The sequence below is a fragment of the Lissotriton vulgaris genome, chromosome 2_1 (genome assembly GCF_964263255.1).
Source record: "Lissotriton vulgaris chromosome 2_1, aLisVul1.2, whole genome shotgun sequence".
Taxonomy (NCBI): domain Eukaryota; kingdom Metazoa; phylum Chordata; class Amphibia; order Caudata; family Salamandridae; genus Lissotriton; species Lissotriton vulgaris.
Genome location: NC_141687.1, coordinates 250,445,553 through 250,463,798, shown reverse-complemented (window position 1 = coordinate 250,463,798; position 18,246 = coordinate 250,445,553). Strand labels below are relative to the sequence as shown.

The 18,246-nt window shown below is 46.4% G+C and overlaps 1 protein-coding gene across 15 annotated transcripts in view; it reads left to right on the top strand.

Annotated features, from left to right (window-relative positions):
- Positions 1-18,246, top strand: part of VEZF1 (vascular endothelial zinc finger 1) — a 269,814-nt gene that overhangs the window by 71,599 nt on the left and 179,969 nt on the right. For 8 of the 15 annotated variants that reach the window (XM_086954857.1, XM_086954865.1, XM_086954863.1 and 5 more), the window contains one exon: positions 2,877-3,048. In XM_086954857.1, coding sequence (XP_086810983.1) covers positions 2,877-3,048 — 172 coding nt within the window. Of the gene's footprint in view, positions 1-2,876; positions 3,064-18,246 lie in introns of all 15 variants that reach the window. The other 7 variants (XM_086954864.1, XM_086954861.1, XM_086954858.1 and 4 more) reach the window with 1 other exon arrangement.

Here is an 18,246-nt window from a genome sequence, read left to right as displayed (position 1 = left end):
CTTTCCTTTCAGAGATGAGGTTTTTGGCTATCCAGACATATTATGGTATCATCTGGAGACATTGGCTTCCTGCATTTTGACAGTTCATTGTGCAAGGCTGCACATGAGGCCCCTTACGGAATGTCTGGAGGACCAATGAAGTCTTCCCTATTGGGAAGACTATGTGACTGTTGCAGTCCAGTACCACTACACTAACCTGAACACTAATGAAATAACCCAGGTAGAAGAGTGTTAAAACTAACTGAAGATTCTCATGGCGAGTAGTGCACCATGGCCATCATATTCGATACATAGGATATAGATAAACCCCCTGAAGGCAGTGTTAGGCCACCACTACTGTACTGTTTACCACTACACCTTGGGAACAGAAGTAATCTGTACGGCTCACAATCTTAAATTGTAAATTTGACAAATAGACCACTATCTTCTCTGACTGGACTATGGAGGTCTGCAACTGTCAAAAAGTCCTAGAGAAACCATTCATGTTTCCCTCACTTACCTCAGCTGGCATGGCCATTCATAAAGACTCCTCTGCAAGAAATGGTGTCTGATTACGTAGGTTTAGTTTCAGCGCAATGTTTGTCACTAAGTCTCATCACCTGCAGAATACAGCTTACTCAAATTCTTGAGTGCAATGTCGTGCATATCTGAAGAATGTCTTTAGTGTTTTCTCATCCACCACCTGACAGATTTCTTTTTATTCCAAGGGACTGACATCCCACTGTATTAATGACCAATGGTTGTTACCTGAATATTCATTCCATAAGACCCTTTCGACAAAATCTTTTTGATGAAAGAAATTGCATGTCGGTGTCATAGAGACTGAACCCTTACATGACTAGGTGTTGTGCTCCAGCATTTGTTTAGGCCGTTAGGTATGTGTTGCCTCACAAATTTACATGCAAGAAGTGTATTCAAGGCATCATTTGAAAAAGGAGCATAAAGACCAATGCCTCGCCGCATCCTTGGATGACAGTGCACTATGCACACCATGAACTGTTGCGTGAGCTGGCCGCAAAGCTTTGATATTTTTAGTAATCAGTAATCCATAAAGGGAGATGTAAACATTGTTTGTTTAGAAACAGAATGGAGGCAGCACCAAGTATGAAGTAGACCAGGACCACGTAGTATCAAAAATACATTTTCTTTTATTTTTTCATTTATAAGACAGCCAACGCGTTTCGCTCCCCAACCATGGGAGCTTCGTCAGGGCAAGGGTGTTATCAGATCTTGAAGCGACGGAATGACGTCAGTGAAAACGTTTGACTAAAACAGTACGGATGCCTATATCAAAATTCTGATATCCGGATAATGTTTTAAACACGTCAAGGGTTTATAAGTAAAAGACACAATTTATCCAAGAAGGTAATATTCCAAAAATTAATGTAAAATTTTTGGCATCAAAAGACAAGCACATGCGCAGACCATAATAAGCTGCCACCACAAATGCTAAAAGCGTCCTGTTAGTGCGGTGTCCCCATGACGGATTCGATCGACCCGGGTGCGCATGTTTAAAACATTATCCGGATATCAGAATTTTGATATAGGCATCCGTACTGTTTTGGTCAAACGTTTTCACTGACGTCATTCCGTCGCTTCAAGATCTGATAACACCCTTGCCCTGACGAAGCTCCCATGGTTGGGGAGCGAAACGCGTTGGCTGTCTTATAAATGAAAAAATAAAAGAAAATTTATTTTTGATACTACGTGGTCCTGGTCTACTTCATACTTGGTGCTGCCTCCATTCTGTTTCTAAAGTCTTTGTCTGGATTTCCAGTAGGACCAAACCGCAGCAGGTCCTGGAGGTTATCAGCACAACAATAAATTGGACATTTGAGGGACATCGGAAAATAGAGGTGCTGGCTGCCAGATCCGCTGTGGAACTTTTTTTTCTTTAAACATTGTTTGTTTCCCTGCTCCTCTCCTCCAGTAGGAGGCAGTAGTTTGGGGGAAACCTGGGACCCCCATCATGTGTTTCAATTCGGCACTGTGGTATGCACAGAAATGTTTTTGATTAGTCAACTCTCAAACTGCGTTTAGCAAGATGGATCTTTTAAGCCTAGTTTAGTCTCCGTCATGCACTCGTGATTCTGTGGAAGGTTGTCACTTTTATAGACTATAATTGTGGAAGAGGTTCGATCCCTGGTGCCGGCGGCAGGTTAACCCAGCACCATATGACTCTGGGCAATAGGTCGCTTAATCTTCCTGAGGGCCGGGACACCACTTCGGAGCTAGCTGTGCGCTTTAAAAATACTGGTATTTAATTTAATTAGTGCAAGGGTGGAAGTATTGTTACATGATATACATATGTGAGTTGAGCTAAGGAATTTGCAATCAATTTGTCAGTTAAAGGTTGCTGAAAATGGAACTCCTCATTCTCGTTTTGCACTTCTATTTTGGATTCCTCTTTAATAGAGGAGATGTTTAAACAGAAGAAATAAAATACATAGCTTATTTGTCTAGGCGATAAGCATGTTTTAAATAAAACAACCATACTCAAGAACTATATTGATAGACTATTTTTGCAAATTCATTGGTGACCATCACTTCCATAAATTATATATCTCTAGTCTATTAAGCATTTCTGCTCCGTACTAGTGTTTCCACGTATTAACACATCTACAGCTCAATTTCTTTTAATTTTGGTGTTGTGTAAGCCAAATATAACCTCATCAAAATATATTTCACGTGAATATATTTTAATTGTTTGCTGAATTTCTTACATTGATATTAGATAGTCCTTTGAAAGTAAATATAGTTGGATTGCATCTCAGCCTATGTCAAAACAATGACCCAGCATGCTCAGATGTCCGACCAGGCAAGAATTGCAGCTGTACCTTTCTGGACATGTAATACATTTTCATGTTATTCTGCAGACATGCACTGCAGCGTTTGCCACCAAAGACCGATTGCGGACACACATGGTACGCCACGAGGGGAAGGTGTCATGCAACATCTGTGGAAAACTTCTGAGTGCAGCATACATCACCAGCCACCTAAAGACACATGGGCAGAGCCAAAGTATCAACTGCAATACCTGTAAACAAGGTAAAACATTTCAAGGTAATGAAAGTTTCATTTGAAAGGTTTCCTTGATACGTTTTCGAAGAGAAATACTTATAGGCTGTGTTTCGAAGGCTGGGTGGAGTTGGTTCTAGGTACTTTGTTTACCCTTTGCTGCTGTATAGGTACAGAATATAATTTCTTTCCTTGTAATCGAGAATTTGCTTATGAATACATTTTGTCTCATTGAGAAATTGGTGGATTAAGGCTAAAGCTGATCTCCTATAAATATTTCCAGATAACTGGAACTTTCTGGCACTTTCTTTTTCTTTCATTTATATGTATGCAACATCCAAATTGTGTTCTGCAAAACAGATTACATTTACTTTATTATTATTAAAGAGTTTTATATAGCGCCTGGTTACCCTTGGGCATCCCCGCGCTCATCCAGAGACAAAACGCCACAACACTAGGCACAAGAATTGGGCAGGGAACAGGTGAGTTTTTAAAAGTTTGCGGAAACGTAAGAAGCTAGTTTCCGAGCGCAGATACAGAGGGAGAGAGTTCCACAGGGTGGCCACGTTTATAGAGAATCTTCTGCCACCGGTTCTTGCCTTCTTTGCCCTCATAACCTGCAGCAGGTGTTGATGGTCAGAACGGAGAGAGTCTGAGGCCTTATAAGGTTGAACCATATCCCGAAGGATAGGTGGGCCTTTCCCCTGCAGGATTTTGTGGGCCATACAAAGTGCCTTAAATTTCACCCTCTCTCTGACAGGGAGCCAGTGCAGCGCCTTCAGGGCAGGGCGAGCTGACTGACGCCTAGGAAGGTCCGTCAAGAGCCTGGCGGCCGCATTCAGCACTTGCTGCAGTTTGTTTAGGGTGGATTCTGGAGCACCCACTTTTTGTGTTAATACATGCTTCTGTCTGCCACAAAATCTTATTTTCTTACAAAACTGCATCTTACATAAATATTCTCGATGTAAGTTATTTTTCGCCATCCTTCGAAGAGCCTTGAGTTCTTTTGAGAAAGTGCCGTTTTTGCATAGTTAGCCTCCCACTTTTTGCCTTGTTTTGATGTGGGTTTAAATGTACAGCACATGGTCCCAGCCCGCCAGTCTCCTGTGCCAGTGCTACTTCCTTAAAAATAAATCTCTAATTGGCACTTCTGTCCTCTGTAAGTCACTAATAAATGGTACTCTGAGTACCTGGGGCTGAGCAGGGTCATCTGGGATCCTCCTCACTGGGACTATGCCACTACCCTTGCAGCTTGCATATTCTGTGAGGGAGATAATGATAAAGTCGACATGGCACCATGCCCGGGTGCCATGCCAGCTCACACTACCTGAAGGCATAAGTAAGTCACCACTCTCACAGCCCTAAGGCTAAGTGCACTATCCCACTGGTGAGGTCATATCTGCATGAGCAGATATGCCCTTACAGCAGAGGTCTTCAAACTTTTGGGTGCCGAGACCCCCCTGTCGAAATTTTCAGTCGTAAGGACTCCCTCCTGACAAACATTTTTAAACCTGTAGGCAGGGCTACTAGAATTATGAGGCAGGTGAGGATCAAATTACAGGAGAGGCTTGACTAAATTGTTTGGGAGGAAAATTTAAATGTTATGTGATGCTGCGTTATTTTGGGATAGATTTGCTTAATTATTTTGACATTTTTTGCACACAGTAACACTGAGGAAAATGTCACTCCATTAGTACCAGTTTATAAACAAAATACAGAAGTTAACATCAGAAAGATGTCTAGTCAACCTTTGTGATGGGCCTTCCAGGGATACTTGCTGCCACATTAGAAATTCACCTGGCCCTGGCCGGGAGCAGCAGGGGTCCCGTAAAACCCTGGCAGTCTTGTGCAGAGTTAAGCAATTTACCCATGCCGCTTTAATCTCACCCCTCCCTTCCATCCCTCTCTTCTCTCCCAATCCATCTCTCACTTTGCAGGCCATTTTCTTTCTCCCCTTTTTACAACTTCTGAACTCTCCCCATTCAACTTCTCACTTCACCCTTAATCACCTCATGCATTCTGTCTTTTCACTGCCCTCATCTCTGACAGTCTCTCGCATTTATCTCATTGCCTCTCTGGCCCTGTCACCTCCCATGCCCATCTGCACTTCATTCACCTCATCTCTCCATTCAAATTGTTGTCTATTTGTATCTTACACCTCTCCAGTCCCCCCATTCATCTTTCACATCTCTCCTTTGTTCTTCCAGACCTTCTTGAACCAATGTCCCTCTACCCTGTTACCTCCGCACCAGTGCTTAATTTGAGCAGGTGGTTTCGGGTACTCCGCACTGGCACCTAATTGTGCACACTTGCACTATGACCGTCTGCAACATGGTGGCTCTGTCTGTGTAATTTAAAGATGAGCAGAACAGCTGTTTGTTAATTCAATATACATTAAAAACGATAAACTCCTGACATCCATGCCATTCTTACAGCTTTGGGGGCTTGACATAGTCACACCTGTACAAGTTTTATGGTTGGTAGCCCGAGTGGGCGTTGACGTCCCACCTTTTGGTGTATTTCTGGTGACGTCGGCACGCTTCCTGCGGAAGCTCCCACTCTTGGGCGCCATCTTCAGATTCTTTTTTCCGGAGTTATGTCTGGATCGTTCCCGAAAGAAGAAGAAAAATACGCATTTTTGGACGAAAAGATATTGGTAGAGACTACAGGAGACTACAACATCGAAGAGGACGACGATGGAAAAGAAGAACTTCAAGAACTTCGACGTCCATCGGGGAATGCACGCTCAGCGGGCCCCCTGAATGCATGAGATGGACAACACTCAGTTCAAATCCTGCCGTACCTGCCACCACAAGTTCGCGCAGAAGGACCAGCACCCGGTTTTCAACCTTTGCCTACCGGTCGACCACGAGAGCGAGGACTGCAACGCCTGCTCCGCCTTCACGGCGAAGACTCTTCGAGCGAGACAGAGGGTAGCCAACGCCAACATGCAGGGCAAGGACCAGCCACCGTCCCTTTGAGACCTGGGGCTATCATCAGACGAAGAGGACAACGTCGGCTACACAGTCGTAAAGACCGATAATACGAAGACTCCGAAGAAGGTAGGAGACTCTACAGCCCCTAGACCCCCGAGAGACCCTGAGTCTCGAAAAACAAGGGGAAACCCTCAAAAGCGCCGACGCCGAAGACTTCGGTGTCCTCGGCTACTCCCAGGCCCAGCGGATCCTCTGAGAAGGACTCCCCGGCGCCGAGAGCTGGAGAACAGCAAAAGACGTCGAAAAACGTCTCCGAAAAGGAGCGTTCGATGCCGAGGGGAAAAAGACCCGAAGAGAACTTCGGCGCCGGCAAAGGACCCGAAAGTCAGCTCGGCACCAAAACTTTTGAAGCCGAAGGTCGGCTTGGCGCCGACCTGTCCGCCGAAAAGACCGGCCGAACCATTCGACGCAGACCACGCTGCCAAAATGTGGAAAAAGAAGAGACGGCTCGAGGCCGAGATGGAGAACATCCTGCAGCGAAAGAAAGAATTTGACGCCAGGATGAAAGACTTCATGATCCCGACAAAACCTAAGTCACAGGTGGTTGAGATAACTGAGGAGGAGGACTACGACGTCGGAGAGCGCTGAGGCCTTCGACGAACCAGAAGAAGAGAAGGCCTCCTACTAAGAATATAAAGGGGACGACGACCGCAGGACGCTCCTCTGGTCTGCATCCTCGGAGACTCAGGAAATAGATTGGCAAGACGTCGACACCGAGAGCCCGGAAGAAAGCGTTCACACGTATCCTTAGAGGCCCTCGCCGCCTGATGACATTGGGATTTACAACAGTCATCAGAAATGCAACTGCAGTTTTCAAGGTAAAACGGGAGAGGGAATGGATGTGGACAGAATAGGAGAGTGGGACAACAGCCCCCCACCCCCCCAAGTGACTTAATCAAGCTCCATGCCAAGCAAAAACTCCCAGGGTGGAGCACAAGCACAACGCACAGGAGTTACGCGAATTAAACGCCTGCGAGCTTGTAAGAACAGTGGGAGGAAGACTAAAGCACTTCTTCAAGGAGTGGAAGAGAATAACTTCAGACAGTTCGGGTACTGCATAGAGTTGGAAGGGAAACCAACAAGCAGAAAGCCAAAAAGAAGGGCGCAAGCAAGGAAAGAGCTAGTGCTCCTTCGAGAGGAAGCAAAAGAGCTCCTGCAAAAGCAGGCCATAGAACCAGTGCCTTACAGAGAAAGGAACAAGGGCGTGTACTCAACATACTTCCTGGTACCAAAGGTAGATGAAACGATGAGACCCATCCTGGACCTAAGATTCTTAAACCGATTCATAAGAACGCAAAAGTTCAAAATGACCTCCCTACAAGAGGTACTTCCTCAATTGCAAGGCGGGGACTTCATGGTCACCATAGACTTCAAGGATGCCTACCTGCACATCCCAATGAACAGGGGGCACAAGCATCTGCTCAGATTCATCATCGGAGAAGACCACTACCAGTTCACAACCCTGGCGTTCGGGCTCAAATCGGCACCAAGGGTCTTCGCAAAGTACCTCGCAACAGTCGCAGCACACCTACGAAGGGAGGGAATACACGTATACCCTTACCTGGACGACTGGCTAATAAAAGCAAGCTCATACAGAAGGTGCAAGCAGCACGCACGGAGAGTGACGAGCACACTGATAAACCTGGGATTCTCCATCCACGGGGGGAAATCCTCAATGGAACCAGAACAAATAAAAATCTTCCTGGGAGCACAGATCGACGCCTTACAAAGCAAGTTGTTCCCGAGCGAGAAGAGAACGGTAGCACTGGTGAAGTCTCGCAGCTCTACCAGAAGGGGCAAGCTCGGACAGTGAGGACAGCGAGCAAAATCATGGGCATGATGGCATCATGCATACACCTAGTGCCAAATGTACGGCTACACATGAGACCCTTACAGGAATGGCTACAGGAGCAACGGTCACAAGCTACAGGTCCTTGGGAGGATCTAGTGGTTGTAACGCACTCAGTGCAGAAAGAGATGGCATGGTGGAACATGGGGAACATAACAAGGGGGAAGCATCTGAGGCCACCAACGCCAACAGTGACCATCACACAGTTTCATCCCAGAAAGGATGGGGAGCTCACATGGAGAAACTCAGTGAGGGGTCTGTGGACACCAGCAGATGCGGTCAGACACATCAATTACCTGGAGTTGAAGATAGTTTTCCTCGCTATAAAAGCATTCCAGACAAAGCTGTACAACCAGAGAGTGTTGATCCAGACAGACAACACAACAGCGATGTTCTACATCAACAAGCAGGGTGGGATACAATCAGCCCCGCTTTCGAAGCTAGCACACGTGATATGGAGATGGGCCATCCCACTCAAGATAGACGTACAACCAGAGAGTGTTGATCCAGACAGACAACACAACAGCGATGATCTACATCAACAAGCAGGGTGGGATACAATCAGCCCTGCTTTCGAAGCTAGCACAGGAGATATGGAGATGGGCCATCCCACTCAAGATAGACCTACTAGCCATACATCTACCAGGGAAGGACAATGTAGAAGCAGATTGACTCAGCAGACAGACATCGGCATCCCACGAGTGGGAGCTCAATGCACAAGAAACAAGGAGGCTGTTTGACAGGTGGGGGACACCGTCAGTGGACCTATTTGCAACACGCCAAAATGCCGAAACTTCGCATCCTGGCTGCCCGGGGAGGGGTCCCTGGGGAATGTCCTATGGATAGATTGGTCGATGACATTTGCTTACGCTTTTCTCTCAGATACCGCTGATGCACAGGGTACTCAGCAAGTGCAGAACGAGCAACATGACCCTGATACTGGTCGCACCGCAGTGGGCCAGGCAGACATGGTACTCGCAGATCATGGAGATGGCACAGAGTGCACCCCAAAGATTCGCGAGAAGGAAAGACCTACTCTCCATGCAAAACGGAGAGGTGCTGCATCCAGAGCCAGAGAGCCTGAGCCTAGTAGCGTGGCTCCTGAAGACATACTTTGCGCATCTGAAACTGCCAGAAAGCACCCTGAGGGTACTTCGGGAGGCACAAAGGCCCAACTCACGAAAGTGCTACTTATCAAAATGGAAGAGATTTACACTGTGGTGCAGGAGGGAAAAGCTGCACAAAAAGATGCAGAAGGACTCAACAGTGCTAAAATACCTCACGCACCTGCTCGACAAAAACCTAAGCTCATCCTCTTTAACCCCTTCGATGCTGATGACGAGCTCAGCTCATCATCAGCCACGGGTGACTTGTGCGGATGACGAGCTGAGCTCATCATGTAACGCGGTTATTTGAAAACAGCCGCACAGCGCAAAAATAACCGCAGCAGCGATGCGGTTAAGAATTCACTTGGCAGCGATAGTCGCTTACACAAGAGGAGAAACATGCAAGAGTTTCTTCACATCACAGGTTGTTAAGAGATTCCTGGAGGGAGCAAAGAGGATTGCATCACCAAAGAGGGTGCCGCCACCTGCATGGAACCTTAACCTAGTCCTATAGGAACTCATGAAAGAACCTTTCGAACAAATTCACAAGGCCTCACCATGAAAACCGCCTTTCTGGTAGCAATCACCTCACTGTAACAGCCTTTCTGGTAGCAATCACCTCACTGTGCAGGGTGAGCGAGCTACAGGCGCTAACGCTACAAGAACCCTATATCCAGATACACAACAATAGGGTGGTGATGAGAACAGACCCACACTTCATGCCAAAGGTGGTGTCAAGATTCCACATGAATCAGACTATACAAATACCAAGTTTCTTCCAGAAACCGGCCAAAAGCGCTGAATAGGCTCTGCACACTCTAGACGCCAGAAGGGCAGTCATGCACTACATTGAGAGAACGAATGAACACAGGAAAACAAAGCAGTTCTTTGTATCCTTCGCTAACAGTTTCATGGGGAAACCAGTAACTAAAGGAACATTTGCGCGATGGATTGCCCAAACAATACAGTTCTGCCACAAGCGGGCAGGACAGGAACTAGCAGTGGGGACAAGTGCCCACTCTACCAGGAAAAAGGGAGATACAATAGCTTTCCTAGCTAACACACCCATTCAGGACATATGCCTGGCGGCAAAATGGGCTTCGGTGCACACGTTCACGAAGCACTACTGTGTGGATATACAGATTAACAAGGAAGCACAAGTCGGACAGAAGGCGCTTCAACATATATTCAATAACCAACGCTCATCTTCCACCCAGCCGCCACAAACATGAGAAACCGCTACAAAGTCTATGCACAGAATAGTGAATCCAGAAAGATTCACGCTGCAAAACGAATAGTTTCTTACCTGTCGGTGTAGTTTTGCAGGTTGAAGATCTTTCTGGATTCACTAGCGAACCCACCCATCTCCGCCAGAAAGATGAGGCTGGAGAAGCAGGTGGAAAAACAAGGACAATACTGAAAACAGACACCTTGAAGGACTAAGCTAGTAAAACACTCACTTGAACATTGCCAAGGATTCGCAAACAGAGCACAAAACGAGAAAAAAAAATCCGAAGATGGCGCCCAAGGGTGGGAACTTTCGCAGGAAGCGTGCCGTTGTCACGAGAAGGACACCAAAAGGTGGGATGTCGACGCCCACCTGGGCTACGAAAAAAGAAGAAACAACCAAGAAAAGACTACGATTCCGGACCGAACCATTAGACCGCGGAATAATGCACAGCATAGTGAATCCAGAAAGATCTTCAAGCTGCAAAACTACACCAACAGGTAAGAAACTATTTGTTCACCAAAGTACCCAAAGCATTGTCATCCAGTGCGGTCTGCAACAGTGATTGACTTGTCACAAGTTTCGATTTTAGTCTCTTTATTAATGAGCACATCCCGATTTAGAGAACTGTCTAAAAGTCCAGATTTCCGTAAACTTGAAGATGATTTCTATAGCTCGACTGTGGGTAGAGGCAAATTTATTTTTCAGTTTTGTTTTTGCTTTACACCAGCAACGTTTTGGTATTTTCTTACCTTCCGAGTCTTGTGATTGATCAGGAAGTAATGACTGCATTTCATTAGCTTGAGTCAGTCCATGAAATACAAGCATATGCCTTGATTTCACTTAAATGTGTGTCACTATAGGAGCAAATTGCTTTTGTAACTGGTCTGGTCTCTGGAGCGTCATTTTACCATATCTAACTACCCGTTTTGTCTAATTGCAGTGATCAGAATGTTAATAATCTAGCTTTATCCCTTCCACAAGCCCGAGGTGCATCCATCCACTAATCCAAACCATGTGCATACTCTTTATCCAGGCTCATCTACAATAGAAACAAGCATTTGCAATGCAATAGATCTCACATGTGCGAGAGTTTGAGCTATTTGCATTTTAAATGACAATGCCTTTTCTTTGTGTTTTGAAAACCTGCAAGTAGTGCTTAAACACGTACTTTGCACTTATTGTCCTTGCTTATGAGACGGAAGGCTGGCAGTAACTGTGCCACTTTTACTGACAGCCTTGCTTCTCATAAGCAAGGACTCTTTTCAAAAACTTTCAATAAATCAGCTGATTGTTGTTAAGTGCTCTGATAACTATTAAATCCAAGTACATGTTATATAAAACCACACATGCATAAATAAAGTAGTTAATAAAAGGATGGAACAGACAGATAAAAGAGGGATAAGTGTTGGAAATGCGTTCATGAAAATAATGGAGGGGAAGAGGATGTAAGGTGGACCGTAAAGAGCTGCAAGGCAGAAGCCAAGGAGGAGAGAAACGAAGAGAGAGCTGAAACTAATTGACAAATGTGCCCTGAAGCCACTGGACAGCAGTTAGCAGCGCTTTACAACCACCTCAAAAAACAAATTAAACTCAATGGGAGAGGAGTAGATGAATGGTTGAATTGGTGCCCTCCGTAAAGAACTCCATGTCTTCTGGGAAAATAAAAAGGATAAATAAAAATAAAGTAAAATAGTAAGAGTCACAGCGATAGAAAAAATATGTCGACAGTCAGGGAAACAAGTATACAGTTGTTAGAATGACTCATGCTAAAATGCAGTGCATGATGCATCTAGCTCTTAAATTGTGTATATTATTTTTATAGAGAGCTGACACTTCGCGAGACTTTTTCAATGCCAGCTGTGTCTACTCGCAAATCATTGAAATCTGCAGTCTCTCACTCTGCTTCTCCACTCAGTTTCAGTGAGGTACCTCAGTTCAAGGGCTTGAGGGCGTGAACGCCGTGATTGTCCGCAGGAGAGGCAACAATCAGAAGTTTTAATTAAATGTTAGCTTTTCATGCCAGATTTAAGGGATATAGAGAATACATTTGACACAACTTGCAGTTCAGTGGTGTCATCAGTTAGGCATTCAATAATGTCAGTTATTCAGTGATGGCATCAGTTACATCTGGGGTGATTTAAAATGTCATTACTGATGCAATGTGTGGTCAATAGCAGTGCATGACGGGAGCGCAAGTTATAGTTCTCGCAACTATAGCTGGCAAATGTAATTGGTTTTTAGTTTTTAAAACATTAGTTCTTACAGCATTTTAACACCTAACTATAACGCCACTTCACTCTTGTTTTTCAGTGACTTTTTTTTACGTAAGTGAAGATATTATCACCATGCTTAACTATAACGTCAGTTTAACTTTTGTGTTTTTAGGTGTGTGTGTGTGTGTGTGTGTGTGTGTGTGTGTGTGTGTGTGTGTGTGTGTGTATATATATATATATATATATATATATGTCATGCATAAACACAGATTGTCTGTACATAGGCAATAGATGGTCCTATATGTGTAGATCCTGTACGCATAAGAGACTCTTCCCTTTACTGAGCATTACAGCGCAGGGGGGGGATGTTATGCAAGTTGCCTCGGATTGACTGTGCACCTCACTGGCAACGGCTATGCACGTCTGCCTCACACAGAAGAAAGCGCTGCGAAGTTGGAGCAAGAGCCGCAAAGTTTACTCCCCGCTTTAGGCTAATGAGACCTGATTTCTTATTTTTGTGTCTGTGTTTTTTGTAAAAGGCATTGATTAACGGAAACCCATTTTACAATTATAATGAACTACCCGCTACTTCCTTAGTACAGTAACGAGTTTCTCTTCCTCTGGTGCCTGCCTGCTATTTACATCACCCCCTGAGGCTGGCTGATGGGTGCTTGTGCCTGCAGGTGGATGGCATAGCCGCGCTGCCTTCTCGTTGCAACCTCTTTACGAGTGCGAGATCTCCGTGCCCCTATCAGACGGTGGCTGCTGTGAGGAACTGCATCCTTCGTGGGGCTGGCATCAATCAAAATATTAATCACTGGTGTTTCTTACAATGTAGTACCAAGGTCATCGGGCTTCCTTCTGCCAAGTGCCCTGTGCCAGCTCCTTCCCATACACGCACGCGTTGTGCTCAAAAGACTCGAGCCGTCCACGTGCACATCTCCTGTCCCCCTACCAAAGCAAAATTGACAACAATGGATCTCGCCATAGCGAGCAGCGCACCTGGAGGGTCTGTCGACTGCGACACACTGCCGCAAGATGTCAAAGCACAAGTCACTGAGAAGGATTCAGTTGTCAGCTCCCAGCCACTTGATGTTGAGACCCGCATAGTAGTAGAAGTTGACGGAGGTACACCACAAATCGACATTGAGGCAATAATCGTTGAGGGGGACTGCGTCGACAGCAGCACATCGGTGTTCCTAGTCACAACATGCTTTGACGGCAAAGGCTTTGTCAACAGTGCTACATCACTGTTCAATGTCAAGGCAGGCATTGCCTAGGCAGACTCTGACAATGTCAAGGCACGCATCACCGGAGAAGACTCCATTGATGGTCCCACATCGCCGCTCAGCATCTAGGTATACATCGCCTACGAGACCTCTGCCGACTGCAGCACCTCTCTGCTTGACGTAGAGGCAAGATTCACCCTCTGCTTTGTCGACGTTTGACCACCATTTAACATCACAGAACATGCTGACACCGAAACACCACTCGACATAGAGGCAAAATTTAGAAGAGGGAGCATCAACTGGGCGCACAGGGGTTTCATCTCAATCCTCTTCAGAAGTACAGATGTCTCCTGAAAAGTCATCCCAGGTCCCCAAGAAGATCCAGGTTACCTAGGGAGAGCAGACCTCGGCGCAGGACCAGAAGAAGAATATTCATCTACCCATACTTAAATGAATGACTTATAAAAGCTCCTCTCCAGATCTGGCGGATAAACATTACTGCAGCTGTATCAAAACCCTCCAATATCAGGGTCTTCAGATCAACGTGGAAAAATCAATACAGATTCCAACTCCGAGGTTACACTATCTATAGTCCACCCTGGACACACAAGCAGCAAGATTGTGTCCTTCGTAGAAAAGACTATCCTCAATCACTCAGAAGTGTTACAACCTTTTCCTCACCCAGCTCCCCAACCTAGATCATCTCTCCTGGGATCAATAGACTTGTGTATTTTCATTGTCCCCAATGCCAGGCTGCACATGAGGCCTTTGCAATAGAATCTAGAGGATCAGTCAAATCAGTTCTCCTGCTATTGGGGCAACAAGCTGAGTCTCTCACAGGCTGCGAGACAATCAATACCATGGTGGTCTCCCCAACAAAATCTGCTAACAGGTGTCCCTTTTTATGAGGACCCGCTACGCAAGCACTAATCACGGATGCATCTCTCCAGGGACGGGTGCTCAAATGGGGTCTCTGTAGGTGCAGGGCCTTTGATCGGACAATGAGCAACAATACCAAATGTACATGCTAGAGCTACGGGCGGTCCATTGAGCCCTCTAGCCCTCAAGTCCTTTTATCCGGCCATTCAAACCAGCTTGCTCCTGTTCCAAATGGATGACACGACCACAATCCGAGGGGGTGACTCGCTCACTCCCCATATCTCTGGAAGCGCAGGTCATCTGGAACTGGCTAATAGCCAGAACACACAAGCAGACTCTCTTTGCTACAATTTCGCAGAAACACATGACTGGATTTTGCAGGAAGCGGTCCTGCAGGACATCTTTTGATAGTGGGGACATCTACAAATATACCTGTTTGCATAGACTTTGCATCCAGGTTCTACCGACCAGGAACTAAGGGGAATGCCCTTTTGGTAAACTAGTCGGGGACGAATCTTTCATGCAGCAGTTTATGCGTGTCTTTATTCTGTTCATGTCACCGTAAAAAAGCACTGACCTAACTGTCACCTTTAGGGTATGATGAAATAAATGAGGTCCTGTAGGTCTTAATGGCATGGTGCCAGTATTTACTTGTTATGCTTTAAATGCAGCTTATTGGCTTTTTTATTCAATAAACTGTTCGCACCTTATGCTCTGTTTTTCTGATGTACAGAAATGATGAGTTTGGTTAGAGGTTCATTAAATGGAAACCCAGTGTAAATGGGATATTTTTAGCCTTTAACATATGTGTGTGTCTCCTCAGTAGTGTAAAAACTAGTCTCTTGGGGAGGTACTGGCATGCTTAGTGTGAGAGAGCTGCTGGCATCTTGCGAACCAAAGTTCTGAAGTTTGATTTTGGATGGTCAGTACACAGCAATGTACCCTATTTGCCCTGGGCTGGATAGCACTGTGAGAAAGTGCCATCTTTCTTTCATGGTATGCCCCCACTATTTGCTGAATTGCTGATGTTCTTTGACTGAGTGTACCCAGGGCCTATGTTCGTTCCCTAAAACTGCATTGAAGCCTAAACCCAATTGGCATCTCTGGCCACATGTAGGCCCCTGGTAAATGGTACCACAGGTACCCAGGGCACTGGGACCAGAGAAGGCCTCTAAGGTCTGCAGTACTTAATGTGCCACCCTTAGAGGCCTTGTACCCCGACACTCATCAAAACCCACCTCTTTCAGTAATTTTCCCTTCTCCCATCTGGTGCTTTCTTCTTTTTCTGCCCTCAGCTTCACTCGCAGCGCCGGGACGCCCCTTGGCTGGGGCAGCCGAGCGCTATACAAATCCCAATTACATTAACACTCGCACACTGCCTTTGCAGGCTGAGTGTCTTGGTGCAGAACAAAGTGAAGAGTCGATATAGCACACATCCCTGTGTGCAGGCCCACAAACCACTGCCCTGGCATACACCAGTCACCCCTCTAGCTGGGTGCCCTATGCCAGTAGTGAGGGAACAGGTGCATGAGCTTTGTACCCCTACAGTACCCAGGTCCATTCTGGGCACTGTAAGTGCAGTGCTGCACACAAGTATAGGGTGCTGGGAGTTTGTCATTATGAACTCCACAGCACCATAAAACTATACTGAAGACTGAAGTTTGGTATCAAACTTCTCAGCACATTAAACCCACACTGATGCCAGAGCATCAGAGATGCCAGAGATGCCCCCTAAAGTCGACCAACTACCAGTGACCTGACTGAGTGGCTGCTAGGCTGCCACCACCAGATACGTTTCTGGACCCCTGGGTCGAGAGCTGCTGCTCTCGGGGCCTGGAACAATGCACATCCTGGGACGAGGTGCCAAGCCTCCTCCCCCAGGATGGGCAGGGTTCACGGAGGAGAAGTTTCAAAGGCATGCAGTCTTTGTGAGCCTCTCCAGACCGTTTGCTGCTTTCAACAACTGGTCCCCACTGGTTCTACCCCCCACTATGGGCGGGAGAACCGACGGGAAAAACAAGTGAGGAAGAGAGGTGTGCCCACCTCTACCAACTCCACTCCTAAGCACAATCTCGTGTCCCCACCATTTTGAGGATGGGGAGACCCAGCCAACCAGGGACAGGCTCCTTCCCCCTCCCAACGTAGAGTGGCAGAATAGGGGGTGTACCCACCCCAGGGAAGGGACCCATTGGTCCCTGCCCTTTACCTTCCTGCAACACCCTTAAATGTAGTATTTAGGGGCACCCTGAACCTTCCTTCCTCAGATCCAGAAACCACAAAAAAAGAAGATAAGAAAGACGAAAAGCCGTGTAGAGCTAACAAGAGGACACCACCCAATGACTTGGCCCCAGCCCTACAGGCCTGTCTCGCCTCGAACCTACTCCTGCGAAATCCCGGTGTGTCTGGCAGCCAACAACCTGAAAACCCCGGAGGACTTGTCTGCCTTAACTTTAGAGACAATCTTCTGTGAACACCAGACTTGTTCAAACTGCAGCTTCTGGTGCCAGCCAGAGTCCGCGAATCCAGCCCACTCTGCACCCACCGAACCCGGCCAGAGCGGGAAAACACCATGAGGAGGTTCCCCCCGTGATCCTGACCCGAGATCCGGCGACCCCTGACCTTCCTCAAGCCTCCAGATGACGCCTGCAGCCTCAATCCTGAGGACCCCTCTACCGCGACAAGATCGGGTAAGAAAATCCAACGTCCCAAGGCAACCCTGCACCCGACGCCCCACTGCCTTGTGTTCCCAAACCAATGTTGCCTAACCAAACCTCAACTTACCCCTCGAAGTGGTGGTCGCACCTGGAAGATCCTCGTCCTCGAGCCTGCAGTGTTTCTTTGTCCAAGAGGTTCTCGATTGGAATCAGGGCACCCGACCTCAAAATAGCACCCTGCACCCAGCTGCCCTCGTGCCGCTGATGGTGCACCTTTTGGTGCTACTTTGGTCCCCAACTTGCCCTAAGCTAAACCCTAGGAGCTTTGCTCCCACAACCTTTTGGCGTGCTTGCCAGCAGCCACTAACCGGAGACACCATATCCCCAACAGGAAAGCATTGGGCCTCAACACTCTGCACCTCTCCGCCCTAGTGCCCCTGAGGGTGCAACAACAATGCATCACTGACCCTGGGAGACCTCCGAGTCTATCCCCAGAACCTTAACTCCCACAGTTGTTTACTTACCTGCAACTGATAACCTGTTTTTCCTCCTTAGGACAACATTGACAATTTTCCCTCCCAAAAACGACTAAGTATGGCGGTTTGAAAACTAAAGATATTCTTTAAAAATTCATACAAATAACCAAAACGTGTTTTCTCACCTGTTTGCAGGACATGTCCCAGTGCTGAATCTAGGCATCCAGCACTGAGTTAGAAAAAGTAAAGTAAAAGTAACTTACCTGCAATTTGTTGAAAAAGCCTATTCATTCCAATGTACTGTATTTGCTAAGTGTTGCATACTACTGCTCCCTTGTAAATCAAACCAAGTACAATTTCTATTGCATTTTCAAACTGTTCTATATCCAGTAACCTATTACTGGAAAGTAGTTAATGCTTACCTGTACCAGGCTTGCTTGGTTATTTTTATACACAAACAATTGGCCTAGAGGTCAGTTATTGAGTGAGTGATTTCATTTACTGACTGTGTACATCAAATGCTTAACACTGTCCTCTGATACTGCCTTACTGCTCAACCAAGCTACCACTATTACAGAGTAAGGTTCTATCTAAC